At 33.7% G+C, this 14,229-nt stretch overlaps 3 protein-coding genes across 3 annotated transcripts; 1 reads left to right on the forward strand and 2 right to left on the reverse strand.

The window, feature by feature from the left end:
- The first annotated feature begins 2,343 nt into the window (after positions 1-2,343).
- Positions 2,344-3,469, forward strand: LOC120274600 (uncharacterized protein At2g29880-like). The gene is made up of 3 exons (XM_039281147.1): positions 2,344-2,700; positions 2,766-2,838; positions 2,913-3,469. Exons 1-3 carry the CDS (start codon positions 2,344-2,346, stop codon positions 3,467-3,469), a joined length of 987 nt encoding a protein of 328 aa, XP_039137081.1.
- A 327-nt stretch (positions 3,470-3,796) lies between these two features.
- Positions 3,797-4,387, reverse strand: LOC120274601. Its single transcript, XM_039281148.1, has one exon. The coding sequence runs from the start codon at positions 4,385-4,387 to the stop codon at positions 3,797-3,799; it is 591 nt and encodes a 196-aa protein (XP_039137082.1).
- Positions 4,388-6,815: 2,428 nt separating this feature from the next.
- On the reverse strand, positions 6,816-11,626 carry LOC120274750 (protein transport protein SEC23). The gene is given in 3 exon segments (XM_039281279.1): positions 6,816-8,545; positions 10,963-11,397; positions 11,399-11,626. Coding segments are annotated over 3 exon segments (2,280 nt in total). The 5' UTR covers positions 11,591-11,626; the 3' UTR covers positions 6,816-6,892.
- Positions 11,627-14,229: the final 2,603 nt, after the last annotated feature.

Consider the following 14,229-nt stretch of genomic DNA (forward strand, 5'->3'; position numbering starts at 1 on the left):
TTAGGGTTTGATCTGGGGCACCGACTCTCGGAGTTTATAAAAGGGCTGGTGTTGCAAGTTTCTTGTTCCACCTCTTTTCATCCTTCACGCGGCGGCGAAACCGAAGAGGTATGCTGAGCTTTCACTTTCAGATTTGTTTCTTTCTTCTCTGTTTAATTTTCATGCTTTCATTTCAAAGCATTTGATGTATAAAAGTTGGATCTCTGTGATAGGTTTTGTTGAATTTGCGGGTTCTAATGGTTGAATTTAAAATAGACTTTGTGTTCAATGAGTATTCTTAATTATGTTGTTAGACCAAACTGGTGTATGATCTCTATTTGTGTCCATTTGTGTCTGGATTTCATTGGAAATTTAGTGAATCAATGCAGAGCATTTCTGTGCACTATTGTTGTCACAGATTCATCAAGGGATTGCACTGCTATTGAGAACTGGAAAAACATGCTGTATTGATAAATTAACTAGGTTTTCAATAGATTGATGATAGAAAAGCTTGGCTTGTAATTTTGATCAATGATTAGATTGTTGATTTCAGTTCGTTTGGTTCTTTTAGCAAGTCAAAGGGAATTCATGAAGGTTTCTTCAACAGAAAGATGAGGTCGATGTTATTGTTCATTGGGCGGACAAAGAATATGCTTATTTGAACAGAAAATTAGGATGCCAGCATGCAGATTTAGGTATTCACAATCTTCTTATAAGATGTGCTCTTTTATAGAATAACTTATCAAAAAGTCATTTTTCATTAATTTAAACAAGTAACTGAATGGTCGAAACTATCAGTTTTTGAATCACCAAGTCTGCCAAATGTTGATATTCCACAGCTCATTTACAGAAAATGGTCGAAACTTTATTTAATTTTAATTTTCATCAGCATTAACTTTAATCATCATATCATGTTGATGTCCACTTTGGTTTTAATCATATCTTATCATCAATCTAATCTTTTTATCAGCTTTGACAAATCATATGGCTGATGTTTCATCAAGTCATTATCTAAATATCTTCATCTTATCTTCAATTTTAATTTGCTTTAACTTGTCAACAACTTTGTTTATTAAATGGAAAAAAACTAATTAATGGCCACATGATTTCTGCTGCTGAATTTCATGTTAATCTGATCATTCTGACATAACTTGTTGAGTTTTATACAATAATGCTTTAAGACATATATAATTTTTCTGCAGGTTGTTTGCTGGGCTGAGTATAAATTGATTATTCGCATTACTCACAGCAGCAAAACTCTTGGTTTAAAAAAAAAATGGTGGCTAAGATTCATTAGTTCATGTGATTACCATTTAATTGATTTAATGAGTTTCTGATTATATGTACAACTGTTGATGCTCGGAGAATAAATGCATATGTCTTTTGGCAAATGGTGCTTTACTTTGATGTATTCAATTCGCGATCTCTCGAGTTCCGCAAAATGTTCAAGCTTATTATTGAATCTCGCTTGACATCATGAATAGGGATAGCAATCTAACCTTATCGTAACAAGGAAAAATTTCAAAAATTTCTAGTTGATATTGCAACTAGTGGGATAGAATGTTAGAAGCCATGATATTGAAGACCCGACATACCCTTTGCCACTCACATTTCATACAAGATCTCCCATCCTATTTTCTCCGTACTCACTTCTTTTAGTTTAATTAATATCAAATACCTATGAATATCAATCTCCAATACTATATCAAGAGATTGTCAATTTTGTTTTTGCTGCTTAAGTTTAAAGAATGACTTAAATTATAATGTTATGGCCTCCCAATGTCAATAATGCATGGCCCTATGTAGCTTTAAAAGAGTTTTAGATAATTGTAAGATAGAGACAAATGGTTAATTGCAACTTGAAGACAGTCTAGCAATTAATTGTGTACTATGTTGCTTCCCTTAACTTTTTCTTTTTCTTTTTTGTTTTTTAAATTGCTTTTATGCTTTTCATTATGAACTCTGCTTCTAATATTATTTAAACTGGCAACCATTTGTGCAATCTTAACATTTAACTTTTTATAATTTTCATGATTCAACTGCTTGATTGTTCTATTGATTATGATTTTGCAATGTGCAACTGATTCCTCGAGTTTGGCTCCTTTAATAGATCCTTTGTAAGTTAATTTTACCCAGATTGTAATGCATATTTAATAGGTCAGCCTTACTTCCATGGTAAATAAATTCTGTCAGCCATGTTGGCTTTCTAAAGACTTGCAGTTTTGTAATTTTCAAAATATATTTAATTTCCAGTAACATGCAGGGACCACCCAAATTCTTCCCAAAATGTAATACAAATTCAATTATATGTTTGATGGTTTCTACCAAAAAACTGAGTACTACCCGTTATATTTTACAGTGCTTATGGCAAGTGAAGGTGTGGCAAGTGAAAGTGTGGCAAGTGAAGGAAGACATGAAGCTAGGGCAAAGTGGAATGAAATTCACAAGGCTCACCTAGTAAAGTTATTAGGTGAGTATAATACTCATGCGTACCGTTCACAAAATGGATGGACCAAAGAAGCATGGAACAAGATGGTACGTGACATGATAACCAAGTTTTCCAATCCAAGTATCACCACAAGCCAAGTCAAAGCATTAGAGCAAGAGTTGAAAAAAACTTACAAGCTTCTAAAAGGGTTTTCTGAATTAAGTGGGTTCGGATGGGATTATGAAAGACATATTGTGTACACTCCTGATGATGTTTGGGCACCACTACTAGAGGTATGTACATACATAATGACTGGTTTCATTAATTACAACCATCTAATTTGAAAAAAATCAAACAGAGGAATAGAGATGCAAGGAAGTGGCATACTAGACCGTTTCCATATTTTATGCCATTGCAGGAGGTTTATGAGAGTAAGCATATATTTTCTAATATTTTACATTTATAAACTTGTACTTCACTAACAAATTATATATTTAAAATGTAGGGAGATATGCTGAAGGCAAACGATCTCGTGGTATAGAAGATTATGAAGATATCTCCCAATCACCAGTGCACACCCCAACTCCAAGTGTTTTTACTCCAAACGATTCAAGGCAACAATCACCTACACACAAGACTGAGGATGATGGTATCATGCAAGTGTTACCACCTAGTTCTCAACCACGGAATCCTCACACTCAAAGTTCAAGCAATGAAATTCTATGGGGACTAAGAGATCAAGATGGACATAGAAGAAAAAGGGAGCGAAAAGGGAAAAAGCCGCAAGATTCATCATTCAATATGGATAAATACATTGCATTTCGAGAGCGCGAGAACAAAGAATATCTTGAAGTTCTCAAGGGCACTCAAGTAGTGGAGAAACACACAATAGAAGATTGCATGAAGGTGTTTAATGAAATGAGTGCCATTTTCACTGAAGAAGAAATGTTCAAAGCTACCCAAATTTTCATTAAAGATAAGAGTTATCGTGAACTCTTCTTATGTCTTCAGGAAGATCATAAAGTGCCATGGCTCAAAATGATGTTCTCTAAAATTGAGTAGAAGATGATTATGAACTTGTTATCCTGAACTTGAATGTTTTCATAAGCACAATTTTTTTCCCATGAACTTGTTTTGATTATGAACATGTAATCTTGAACGTGTTAAAGTTGTTATGGGGATCTTTTCATTATGTGTAATTTTGATTGTATGTCTTTTTTTTTGTTTGGCATGAATTTGTTCATAAGTATCCTTTTGTCTTGTAATATACTCTATAATGCTATTTCAGTATAGGCAATGGTTTCGAACAAGACCCAAGATTCATTCATCCAAAAGTGCTCTGCGATATAATGGATAAGAAACAATTTTATGATTGTCACACACCTATGGTTAGGCTCGGCGGTAGCTACAATAATCATTCCACTTTTGCATTGCTATTTCATCTCTTTTACGAGCACCTGCAGTTCGCTCAGAGTTCATGGTATCAACATCCTCTCCGTATGACTCATCTCCATTAGGAACAATAGTTTCTTCGGCTTCATTATCGAAATCCTCAACAACATCTGTACCATTATGTATACGGATGAAGTTATGCAACATACAAGCAGCAACCACTATATCAGTTTGAGAGTTTATTGGGTGGAAAGTTGCTACTTTAAGGATTGGAAACCTCATCTTCAAAATGCCGATGATGCGTTCAACATGATTCCGTAATGACACATGTCGCAAATGAAATAGTTCTTTATAATTGCCCGGTCTAGTTTGCGCTCGACCTTGCACTTGCAAATGGTACCGGACACCTCTATATGGAGCAATAAAATTCGGGGTATTAGCATATCCTGCGTCTACTAGATAATATTTACCCCGTGGGACTTCTAAACCTTGTTCAATCGAACGTTGGAGAATCCTAGCGTAGGAAGCAGAACCTTCCCAACCAACTCGTACATATACAAAACGAAGATCAAAATCACATGCAACCATAACATTCTGTGATAACGTTTGCTTCCTGTTTCTGTAAGGATCTTGCTTATCCAAAGAAATCGTGATTGGAATATGTGTTCCATCAATAGCACCAACACAATCCTAAAAAATAAACAAACATATAAACATTTATAAAGACGAAAAAAATTCACAATAAACTTCATAGTATATAGATTTGCCTACCTTGAAATATGGGAAAAATTTTCGGGTATTCTGAATAACTGGTGATGTCAGTGTCGATGGAGGTTCTATATATTCACGAGCAAGTCGATTAACAGCTTTAAGTACTTTACTAAAATATCGACTAACCGTTTCTGCAGAATGTTGAAATCGCTCTTGCACATCACGGTTACTAGCATTATGAGCTAGAGTGTACATGAACATTGCTAGTTGCTCCTCGACTATTGTTTGTTTTGAGTTGCAGAGGAGAGATTTTTCTCTTAGACGATCAACCAGTGCTTGAAATATATAAGGCTCCATACGAAATTCTCTTTTGCAACGTTCCTCATGACCTTGAAGAATTTCTTCTACATATGCATCACTTGTAAGAATGGATGTGTGATGTTCTACATTGCTGGAAGGTGCTAAACATTCTCTTGACCAATTGTTGAGCATAAGTAGATCATCTTCTTCATTTCTTTTCCGCCAAAGATTTAAGGAGTCCATGGTGAAACAATGGTTAGAACTATGAATTTTTTTTTCAGTTATGTGTATAATGCAAAGGAATCATGTTGTGTATAAATAGGGAAAAATGATAACGGCTATAATTATAACGACTATATTTACAACGGCTATATTTTAATGGCTATTTTTCAAAATTTAATTACCAATGGTTATAATCCAACGGTTATATTTATTATGTAATAATTATTTATTATGCAAAACAAACACTCATTATATAAGAAAAAAATATGTAATATTTTTTGTAATATTTTTTTATTTTGTTACCCAAACATTCATTCTGTAGGAATAAAATATGTCATAATTTCTGTAATAATCACTTGCACTTCCTGCATAATAAAACTATGTCATATTTTTTTTTTTTTGCATCCAAACAGACCCTAAGTTAGAAATTATATTTGTACTAAAAAATTTTGATATACAAAAGAGACACATCTATTTTTATCCCAATATTCACTGAGAATAAAATATATGAAGGATATAGATTTTTCAAAATATTGGGAGAGATATATTAAAATTAGAAATACTCAAATAGCAAAACAAACGTTTTATTGAAATTGATCAATATAAATATATGTCAAGTAGAAATTATTATAAATAATAAAAAAATATTATACAGTAATTGTTGGGGCAAAATGGATTTTTACTAATGAATCCTATCAGGATTAAAGATAGCAAATCAAATTTAAATACCTGATCTCCACCAAACGGCTAGGAGACTTATTCTATTGAACATATCTAACACAAGTAACAATAATCAAAACCCCATCAATAGTCATTCAAGCAGAAAAAGATATTTGATTTTGGGTTTATAAATAATATCTATCTAGATGAAAAATATGAAGTGTTGCAATTTTTTTTTAAGATAAAAAAAATTCTTAAAAAAATCCACAAAAGAAATGTTGGTATTATGTTTACTTTATGAGTAGTGTGACAGAATTTCTTAGTATTCCTCTAAACAGTTAATAATAGTTGAATAAAAACTATTAAGAAACTATCCAAAATGGCATGAGAAAACACAAATAAGAAACAATTTAAGAACAAAAATGAGAATTTCATATAAATTTCTTAAAGAGTTATGTGGAGAAGCAAAGATATTAAGAAGAGTTAAAAAAATCAAGAACTTCAAATATATGTGCTCCTAGTTTAGAAAGATCTACTCAATCGGATGCATGGAAAGAAAATACAAACAAAAAAATATAAACAAAAAAACATATTTAAAAAACCATTTAAAAGAATTAGTAGAAAAAATTACATGAAAATTACCAAATGGTTTACAAAGGCAATATGGCTTGCTCAAATTAATGCCTAGTTTATCAATATTTAATTAAAACATATCTTCCATTGCAGAAAATGTCCACATAGTAAATAATGTTTTAATATATGACCAAATATTATGAATTTATTCTTTGATATTACAATAAATCATAATTATAATGACTAAATATCAAAAATTATCTTTTCCATTAGAAAAATAAAAAAATTTAAACATACCCCAAATAATCTTCTATAATTCTATTATTATTTATCATAAGAATCATAAGAAATATACAAATCCTGAAAACAACCTTTTCTATAATTCTTTCATAAAACACTTCCACAAATCCTTGTCTCCACCACAACTGCTGACATTTTTGTGTGTTGAAAAGAATATAATTATTACGAATCTAAATATAAAAAAAAACATATGAAAAATAACCCATCCATGATTTTCTTACAGAAAGTCAAATACAAAATACATAAGCAAAAAGCATAGTAAACAGCCGTATGAACCTCTAATATTCACAAAACAAAAGGACAGTTAAAAACACCCCATCCTTGTTATCAACCCTGCACAGCCAAAGCTTGCAAGTGCTCTATAAAAACTTGCAAGCTCACATCATCTGTAAATACAATCTCCGACCCATTCACCAACTGAGACTTCTGAGTAATAGACGGGTTAAGCCTCGCAAGCAAAAACCTTGCTTGGCTCCCATGCTGATTACATCGAATGAGCTTCGGCATAGGAATTCGATCCTCAACAAGTGCTTTCGCATCCAATTCCGGTGCCTCGAGTAGTTTTCTTAGGTTCTCATGGCTTGGATCTTTGTCATATCCAAGTTGTTTCCACTGTGCAATCTTTGAACCATAGTGAATCACTACATGGAAATACGAATCGAAGAGAAGAATAACATCAGGTCTGATTGAGCTGACATCAAGTAGCACAGGAATAGGCGGCCCATCGAGCGAGTACTGGAAAAGAGTAGGTTGGATCATGATAAGGGATCCGACAACCCCTTCTCTGTTGAGCATTAGCCTAAAGAAGGCAGTTTCATCCGGTGCACAGTTGAAGACATCAATAAATTGGGACCTTCTTAGATAGTAGATGAACTGAGGGAACAGGGAGAAGTTTGAAGAAAGGCGAAAGGAGGATGGATCTTCAGGTATATACTCACCGAACTTGGATGAGAAGCGGACTAACATCTTATCCAACCATCGGATAACGTCTCGAGCATGGTATTCTTCTGTCCTATGAATAGCAAGCCGGGCCATGATTGTAGATGCAGCTTCTTGATCAAAACCTGCCACGATTTCTGGCGACCGGGTTGCAGCCCACCGTCTTGCAGCCGTAGTCACTCTCAAGCGAAGCCCACCATTTCCATGGCGATACCTTGTCATGAATTGAATAAAGAAGACCTTCGATGGCTCGGCCTTTTGAGCAGTGCTAACTTGGAAAATGAAGGCCAGGCATGTTTTGCTCGCTAGTGTGCTCATCTTCCATGTGTTTGTCCCCCCCTGGCCGATTTCTTTCTCACTTACAGAGCTGTTCTTTTTCTTAAGAGACATGCAAGGCCCTAAAGCTCCACAGATCTTAACCTCCTTGGTAGTCACAACTTCGACGGTTGCATCAAAATGCATATTGAGATGGTCAGTTCCTTCACGCTTAAAAATGTGCCTCAAACACTTCTTAAACTGCTCTGACTCGAATGTCTCCATCAGCATCACTAAGCCACCAGATGTCTCAATAGGGAATCTCATTTCAGCTGCTCCAACCTGATCAAGGGAGCAAGCAAATAGATCTAGAACAAGCGATCTGTCAGATAATCTCTGAGACAATTGTCTGTAGAAGCTACGGGCTTGCTCAGCAAAAGGTGCATGGCCACTTAAAAGATCTTGATGGGTACGAATGGAATGACTAAGATCAGTCTCTACAATCATCCCAGGACCAACAGTTGCTGGACCAGATGTGAAAACCATAATTCGGCCACCAGAATTAGGGGCACAGCCTTCTATAATAGCCACTGCAGCTGAAATAGCAGCACCAGTGGCTCTTTGAGGGCGATGACCAGGTAATGCATTAAATAAAATAAGCTCTTCAATAGCAGTAGTGATATTGAACTCGCATTCTGATACTGGAAGAAGAAAACCTTGCTTAAGTGACTGAGACAATCCTAATTTGCGATGATGTTGGCGAGAAATGCCCATAAGGTCCTGAATCTAAAGAAAACAAAATACATAAAAGTCATCGAGGATTATATATGGCAATTAATAAGTCACAGCTGCAATGAGACATACATATTCAGAAACATAAACTCCATCACAAATCAGAAATGGTAATTCAAAATCAAACAACAAAGTAGATGATTGCAGTGAAAATGAGCATGCCTTGAACGCAACTAGTAAATTCTGGAGAAAATGTTATCATTAAATCAAGATCTGGATCAGTTGTTAATCAAACAAGAGATGCGACATAAATAAGCTCCTGGAGAAGCATTTGCTGATGCTAATTCAGGTGAAAATAGCAATAGTTATCTAATGCACACATATGAAAACCTTCAGCTGTTCAGCATAATCCTAAGTTGACCACACAACAAAATAGCACAAGCTAACATACAATCGAACAATCACCAACTAGACTGCAGGTTTCCGGGTTGAAATGCCAAAAGAAGCACTTAATACTCATAGTTTAAAAGTCTCAAGCCATTTTAACTGTTTTATATAGTCACAGATTGGAACTGTTCCCATAGTGGACATCTTAGAAGATCTCAGTTTCAAACTTCTCGTTCTTTCACAGATAATTTATTACCTGGAAGAAATAAATCTTCTCGATATTTTAAACATTAACAACCTTCAAAAACCTCCACAGAAGAAATACTAACTTTTCTGGTGCAAGGAGTTGGGTTCAGCTATAAGTCACCAAGTGTAACATAATAGAGTGCAAAAGGATAATAAAATCCTTCTACAACCTAGTTATCATTACAGTTCCAACTGATATTATATCATTTGCCAAATAAATAATTGCTTAGCATTGCAAAAAATTGCCTCTTTTTTTTTTTAAGTCCTTCACCTATCTTTGTAATAACTACAAACTGCCTATCTAACTACTATCCTTTAGATATGAACTGATCAACACAAAAAGATCCAATAACACACCATCCAAAAAAAAAACAGAACCTGTGCTCAATATGTCTTATGGTATAACAATACTTCTTGTGACTAACTAAAAATTCAATATACTTGATCAAAAAGCACAGTCAGGACAATTGGCCATCTAACTAACAGATGGTGCTAGTTTGACTGCTTTACATCACAAAGAACTGTAGTTCAGAAACTTTACCTGTTTTTTTAACATAGAAAATGAGAATGTTGAGTTTGTTAGCCAGTTTGTAAAACCTAGGGTTTAAGACTTGTAAAGAAGATGCCTTCTTGTTAAAGCTCTCACCCTCCTATAACTTCACTACCTAAAAGTTCTTGCATAGCAATGGTACATGTAAATTTATTCCTTAGAAAGCATGAATATCAAATGCCAAGAACTACAAAGGTTACAGGATGCAAGTGAAATAACTACTAATAACTGTTTCAAATTTCAAAAGGGAATGCTATCATTCTTTTAAATCCTAACTCTCACAAAAAGATTTCTTATTTCCCCAATAAAAACCATACAAAAAACTTTATAGAACAACAAAGAACTACCACAGTTTTGTACTCCAAAAACTTGACTGAAACTCATCTTCTCCGGAAAAAGAACAGAGAATGGAGTAGTCTCAATAATGAGATGCGCATGCCAACAAAGGTGACAGTGTACTTTTGGTCACTATACTATACCTCTATATTCATTTTGGTCCCAAAACTTAAAACAGATTCATCAGTCATCAAATGGATAGTTCTAAATCCTCATCAGCATCTAACCCACGGATGTGGATCATCCAAGAATACTCTACTGCAGTTATGTCCCTTCCCGGCACCATTGAGAAATAGAACTACTCTTAAGGCAAAGGGTCAAGAAACTCCATGTCACTCAAATAATATTGCAGCAATATTCCATAAAACAAAATCAGTAGTTTTGGTCCATATTAAAGAAAATAATTTTATCTTTGGATAAAAAGAAAAAGGTAACATTTTTGGTTTACAGTGACCAAAAATGAACTTATTCCAAAACAATACACATCATAGACAAACAGATAGAAATATAAAAAAAAATATGAATCAGCTAAAATGTTGGCTTCTAAAGTTCGTCCAAACTTCAGCCCTAAATGGTGGTTATTTGAAATACTAGATCACCAATAACAGGCTAAATCAATCTTTGCTAGATAACAATTAACAAGCCAGAAACTCTTAGAATATGAAATCATGAGCACCCACTACCAAATTCACACCAACCTCTCATAAAATGATAGCCCACCACCTTTAGAGGCTAAAGTTCACATTTCAATTCAACTGCACATAGCGTTCTCAGAGGTCCCAAGCATAGATAATCAAGAATTTCAACACATTTTCCAAATTGCTACAACCAACGGATTCACAAGAAGAAAAAAAAATACAAAATAATAATAATAAACAAATAAATCAATCAAATAGCAGAAGAACCAATTTAAAACCCAAACAACAAGAGGGGGCAAAAAAGAATTAAATACCTTCTCTGAGCTAAGCTCGCGATCACCACACAGCACCACAACTCTAGAACAATCACTGAAGCCAAGATCATGCACCCACACCATGGCACCAAACGAGACCAGCCCGACAAGCGCATTCTCCGGAAGCTGCGCTACCACATGCAAGATCTCATTTTTAAGCGCCCGGAACTCCGATTCCTCCGTGCAAGCATCGATCACGAAGACAAACGACGACCCGGCGACCGCCTTCACGGCATCGAACCCCGCCAACGAAGACGAAGATTCAAAGGAAGCAGGGCTCCTGCTGAGAAGGTACTCAACGGTGCTGTGAGTGGGGAAAAGCTCGGCAGGGAGGTTGTGGTCGGCGATGCCAGCGTAGGCACGGGGGAAGGGGTTGCGGACGAGGCAGAAGGGGCAGGACCAGACGGCGGAGCGGTAGTCGACGCGGGCGTAAGGGGTTGAGGACAGAGGAGCAGGAGGAGCAGGACAAGGGGTCGTAGGGGAGGAGAGGGAGGTCGGAGACGGGCATCAACGGAGTGAAGAGAACGCTAAGAGGGACGACGAGTTCGGCGGAGGAGGAGGCGGATGGCGGCCATGAATTCCACGGCCATCGGAGGCCTTCGATCGCCTCCAACTCCGCAAAGTCCATGACTGCATCTCCAGGGTTAGGGTTAGGGTTTTTTCTTCTTTTTTATTCTTCTTTACAGGGACCTAAGAAAAATGATTTTGTAGTATATGACTATTCTGTTTTTTAGCTTTTTTATGATCTATTTCAACTTGTTTTTTCAAAGTAGATGATGTGTTGAGATCTTACCATATTGGTTATTTTCTATTTTTTTTTATATTTTTAATTTTTCAATTTAGTCTACTCGTTAACCATGTTGATTTGGTAATTTTTTATTTTTTAAATTGTTTTGTATTTTTTTAAAAAAATTTATGTAAAATATTTTCAGTTGATTAACATGGGTGCAATATAATGATTCTATTGTGAGCCATTTGTAATTACTAACCAAGGAAGGAATTATCTAGTGATAAGATATTTTCAGTTGATTAACAAAGGTGCAATATAATGATGCTATTGTGAGCCATTTGTAATCATGGTTATCTAGTGATAAGCATCTTTTATTTAAGGAAAATCAGGGGTGTTCACAGGGGTGAAGTCCAATCGCAAGTTTAACAAGCATCTATACCCTGATTTTAAGAGATATGGTACAAAAAAAAAAGTAAGAGGTCGTTTGTGGTGATTATTTGTTATGCTATATTTATTTAACTGGAAGAAAGTAGGGTAAAACCCTGACATTGAGTTTAATATTTTTATTATTTTATTATTATTTTTATTTTATTCTATTTTATATTATCCATTATTTTGAATGATGTTTCGAATTAAATAAAGTGACCGATGTTTGTGCAAAATTCCTTTGCTTTAAACAAATTAAGTGTGTTTTTGCATGTTAAACCCTATCTATTTATTTATTTGTTTCTGAGGGTTGTTTGTATGGAATTTTTTATATATTAAGTGGTTTAATTATAATAAGTATAATTAATTGTTTTATTTGCATTGAATTTGTTCATGGCTATATGTCACGTGATAGTATAAATTTATTGATCTAGAAGTGCCACGGCATCCATGATTATGTAAATTATGCATTAAGACTTTATAAGATCACATTTAAGTTTATTGACATATATTGCAATTAAATACACTATTAAAGATACCTTATTTGCATCAAGTTGTGTTTATGTTGTTGCACTTTACTTGTGTATAAAGTTATTTGTAATGTGATTGTAAAATTTTCATTGATTATGGAGTTGTGGCAACACCTATGCTTATGAATAATTGTAATTAAAGCGCTCTTATTAGATCATATCTAGATTGAATTACATAAGTTCCTATTAATTATAATTAATATTTAGTCTTTTTTTTGTATTAAACATTGTTCATATCTTGTGTTATTAAATCTTTATTTACATATAAGGTTTCATGTTATGTGATTATATAGTTTTCATTGACTCTAAACCAGCCACAATATCTATGATCATGAAAAACTATACATTAAGAGCTTTTACTTGATCACATTTGGATTAATGACATGTGGAGATGTTTCTATCTGCATTAAATTGGTTTATATTTTGTGCACAATTATTGAACTTTATTTATACATAAAGTTTGATGTCATGTGATCATGTGTATTCAACTAATTATGGAGTCGTCACGATTATATAAAATGACACATTAAGAGTGTATATGATCACATTAAGATTAAATGACATAAGTTGTGATTAATCATGATTAATATAATGACTTTGCCCCACAAGCATTTCACTATATTTTTCATAATTAATTAGGATAAAATAATAAATAATTCTTATTTAATTAATGTAATAATTTTACCCCTACAAGGATTTTGTTATATGTTTCATGATTAATTAGGATAAAATAGTGAATTGTTATATTTTTTAAGTCTCTCACAGGTATTAAGAAATTTAATTATTTACTAGTTTTATCAGGTGACAAGTTGTGATTAATTATGATTGATGTAATAATTTGCCTCATAGGGATTTTATGATATTTCTACAATTAATCAGGATAAAATATTGCATAATTTTTATCTCTTAAGTTTCTCACTGGTATTAATAAATTTTGATTATCCATTAATTTCATCAATAAAGATAAATTTATTGTGTGTTTATGTCTTCGCCCACAGGCAGATTATAAATGCCACTTGATTCATGTTTTAGGTATGACTTGCATTGGTAAGCATAATGATTTGTTTGTTTGCCTCAAATTTTGTTTTATAAGCATAATTATTTTATTTATAATAGTTTTGGTTTTATGGTTTTCATATGATGATTGAATGTTCTCTATTTAAGTGTTGATAATTATGTAGTGTTAAAAATGAATTCTTTTCTAATTGAAATATATGGGCAATGTTTACAATATTATGAGCTTTGAACTGAATGTTGTTTTGGGCACTCGTATTTAGAGAATGGTTGTCTTGTATAAATATTATCAATGATCTAATTACATGAGAATAATATTTATTAAAATCACATATCTACTAGTATACGCAATTCAATTCTTGAGTGTGAATATATTAAGGATTTGCTAAAGACTATTGATTTAAAATTTGGAACTTTGGATAAAGCCCTTTCTAGTATACTTTATTAGAGTTATCATCAATAAAGTTCACTATTAATAAAAGTGTAAAATAGCACATCATTAAGAAGGATAGTGGCTCATTTGAATCTCTTGAGGTTGAGTTAATATAGCTTTCTTATATATTTTTC

Source organism: Dioscorea cayenensis, chromosome 13, assembly GCF_009730915.1.
Source record: "Dioscorea cayenensis subsp. rotundata cultivar TDr96_F1 chromosome 13, TDr96_F1_v2_PseudoChromosome.rev07_lg8_w22 25.fasta, whole genome shotgun sequence".
NCBI lineage: Eukaryota > Viridiplantae > Streptophyta > Magnoliopsida > Dioscoreales > Dioscoreaceae > Dioscorea > Dioscorea cayenensis.

Excerpts from the sequence above, each read along its gene's own strand:
- LOC120274600 (XM_039281147.1), top strand. The coding sequence starts at position 2,344 with ATGGCAAGTGAAGGTGTGGCAAGTGAAAGTGTGGCAAGTGAAGGAAGA. Across the intron at positions 2,701-2,765 it reads TTTGGGCACCACTACTAGAG|AGGAATAGAGATGCAAGGAA; the intron begins GTATGTACATAC and ends AAAATCAAACAG. Across the intron at positions 2,839-2,912 it reads ATTGCAGGAGGTTTATGAGA|GGAGATATGCTGAAGGCAAA; the intron begins GTAAGCATATAT and ends TTTAAAATGTAG.
- LOC120274601 (XM_039281148.1), bottom strand. The coding sequence starts at position 4,387 with ATGGTTGCATGTGATTTTGATCTTCGTTTTGTATATGTACGAGTTGGT.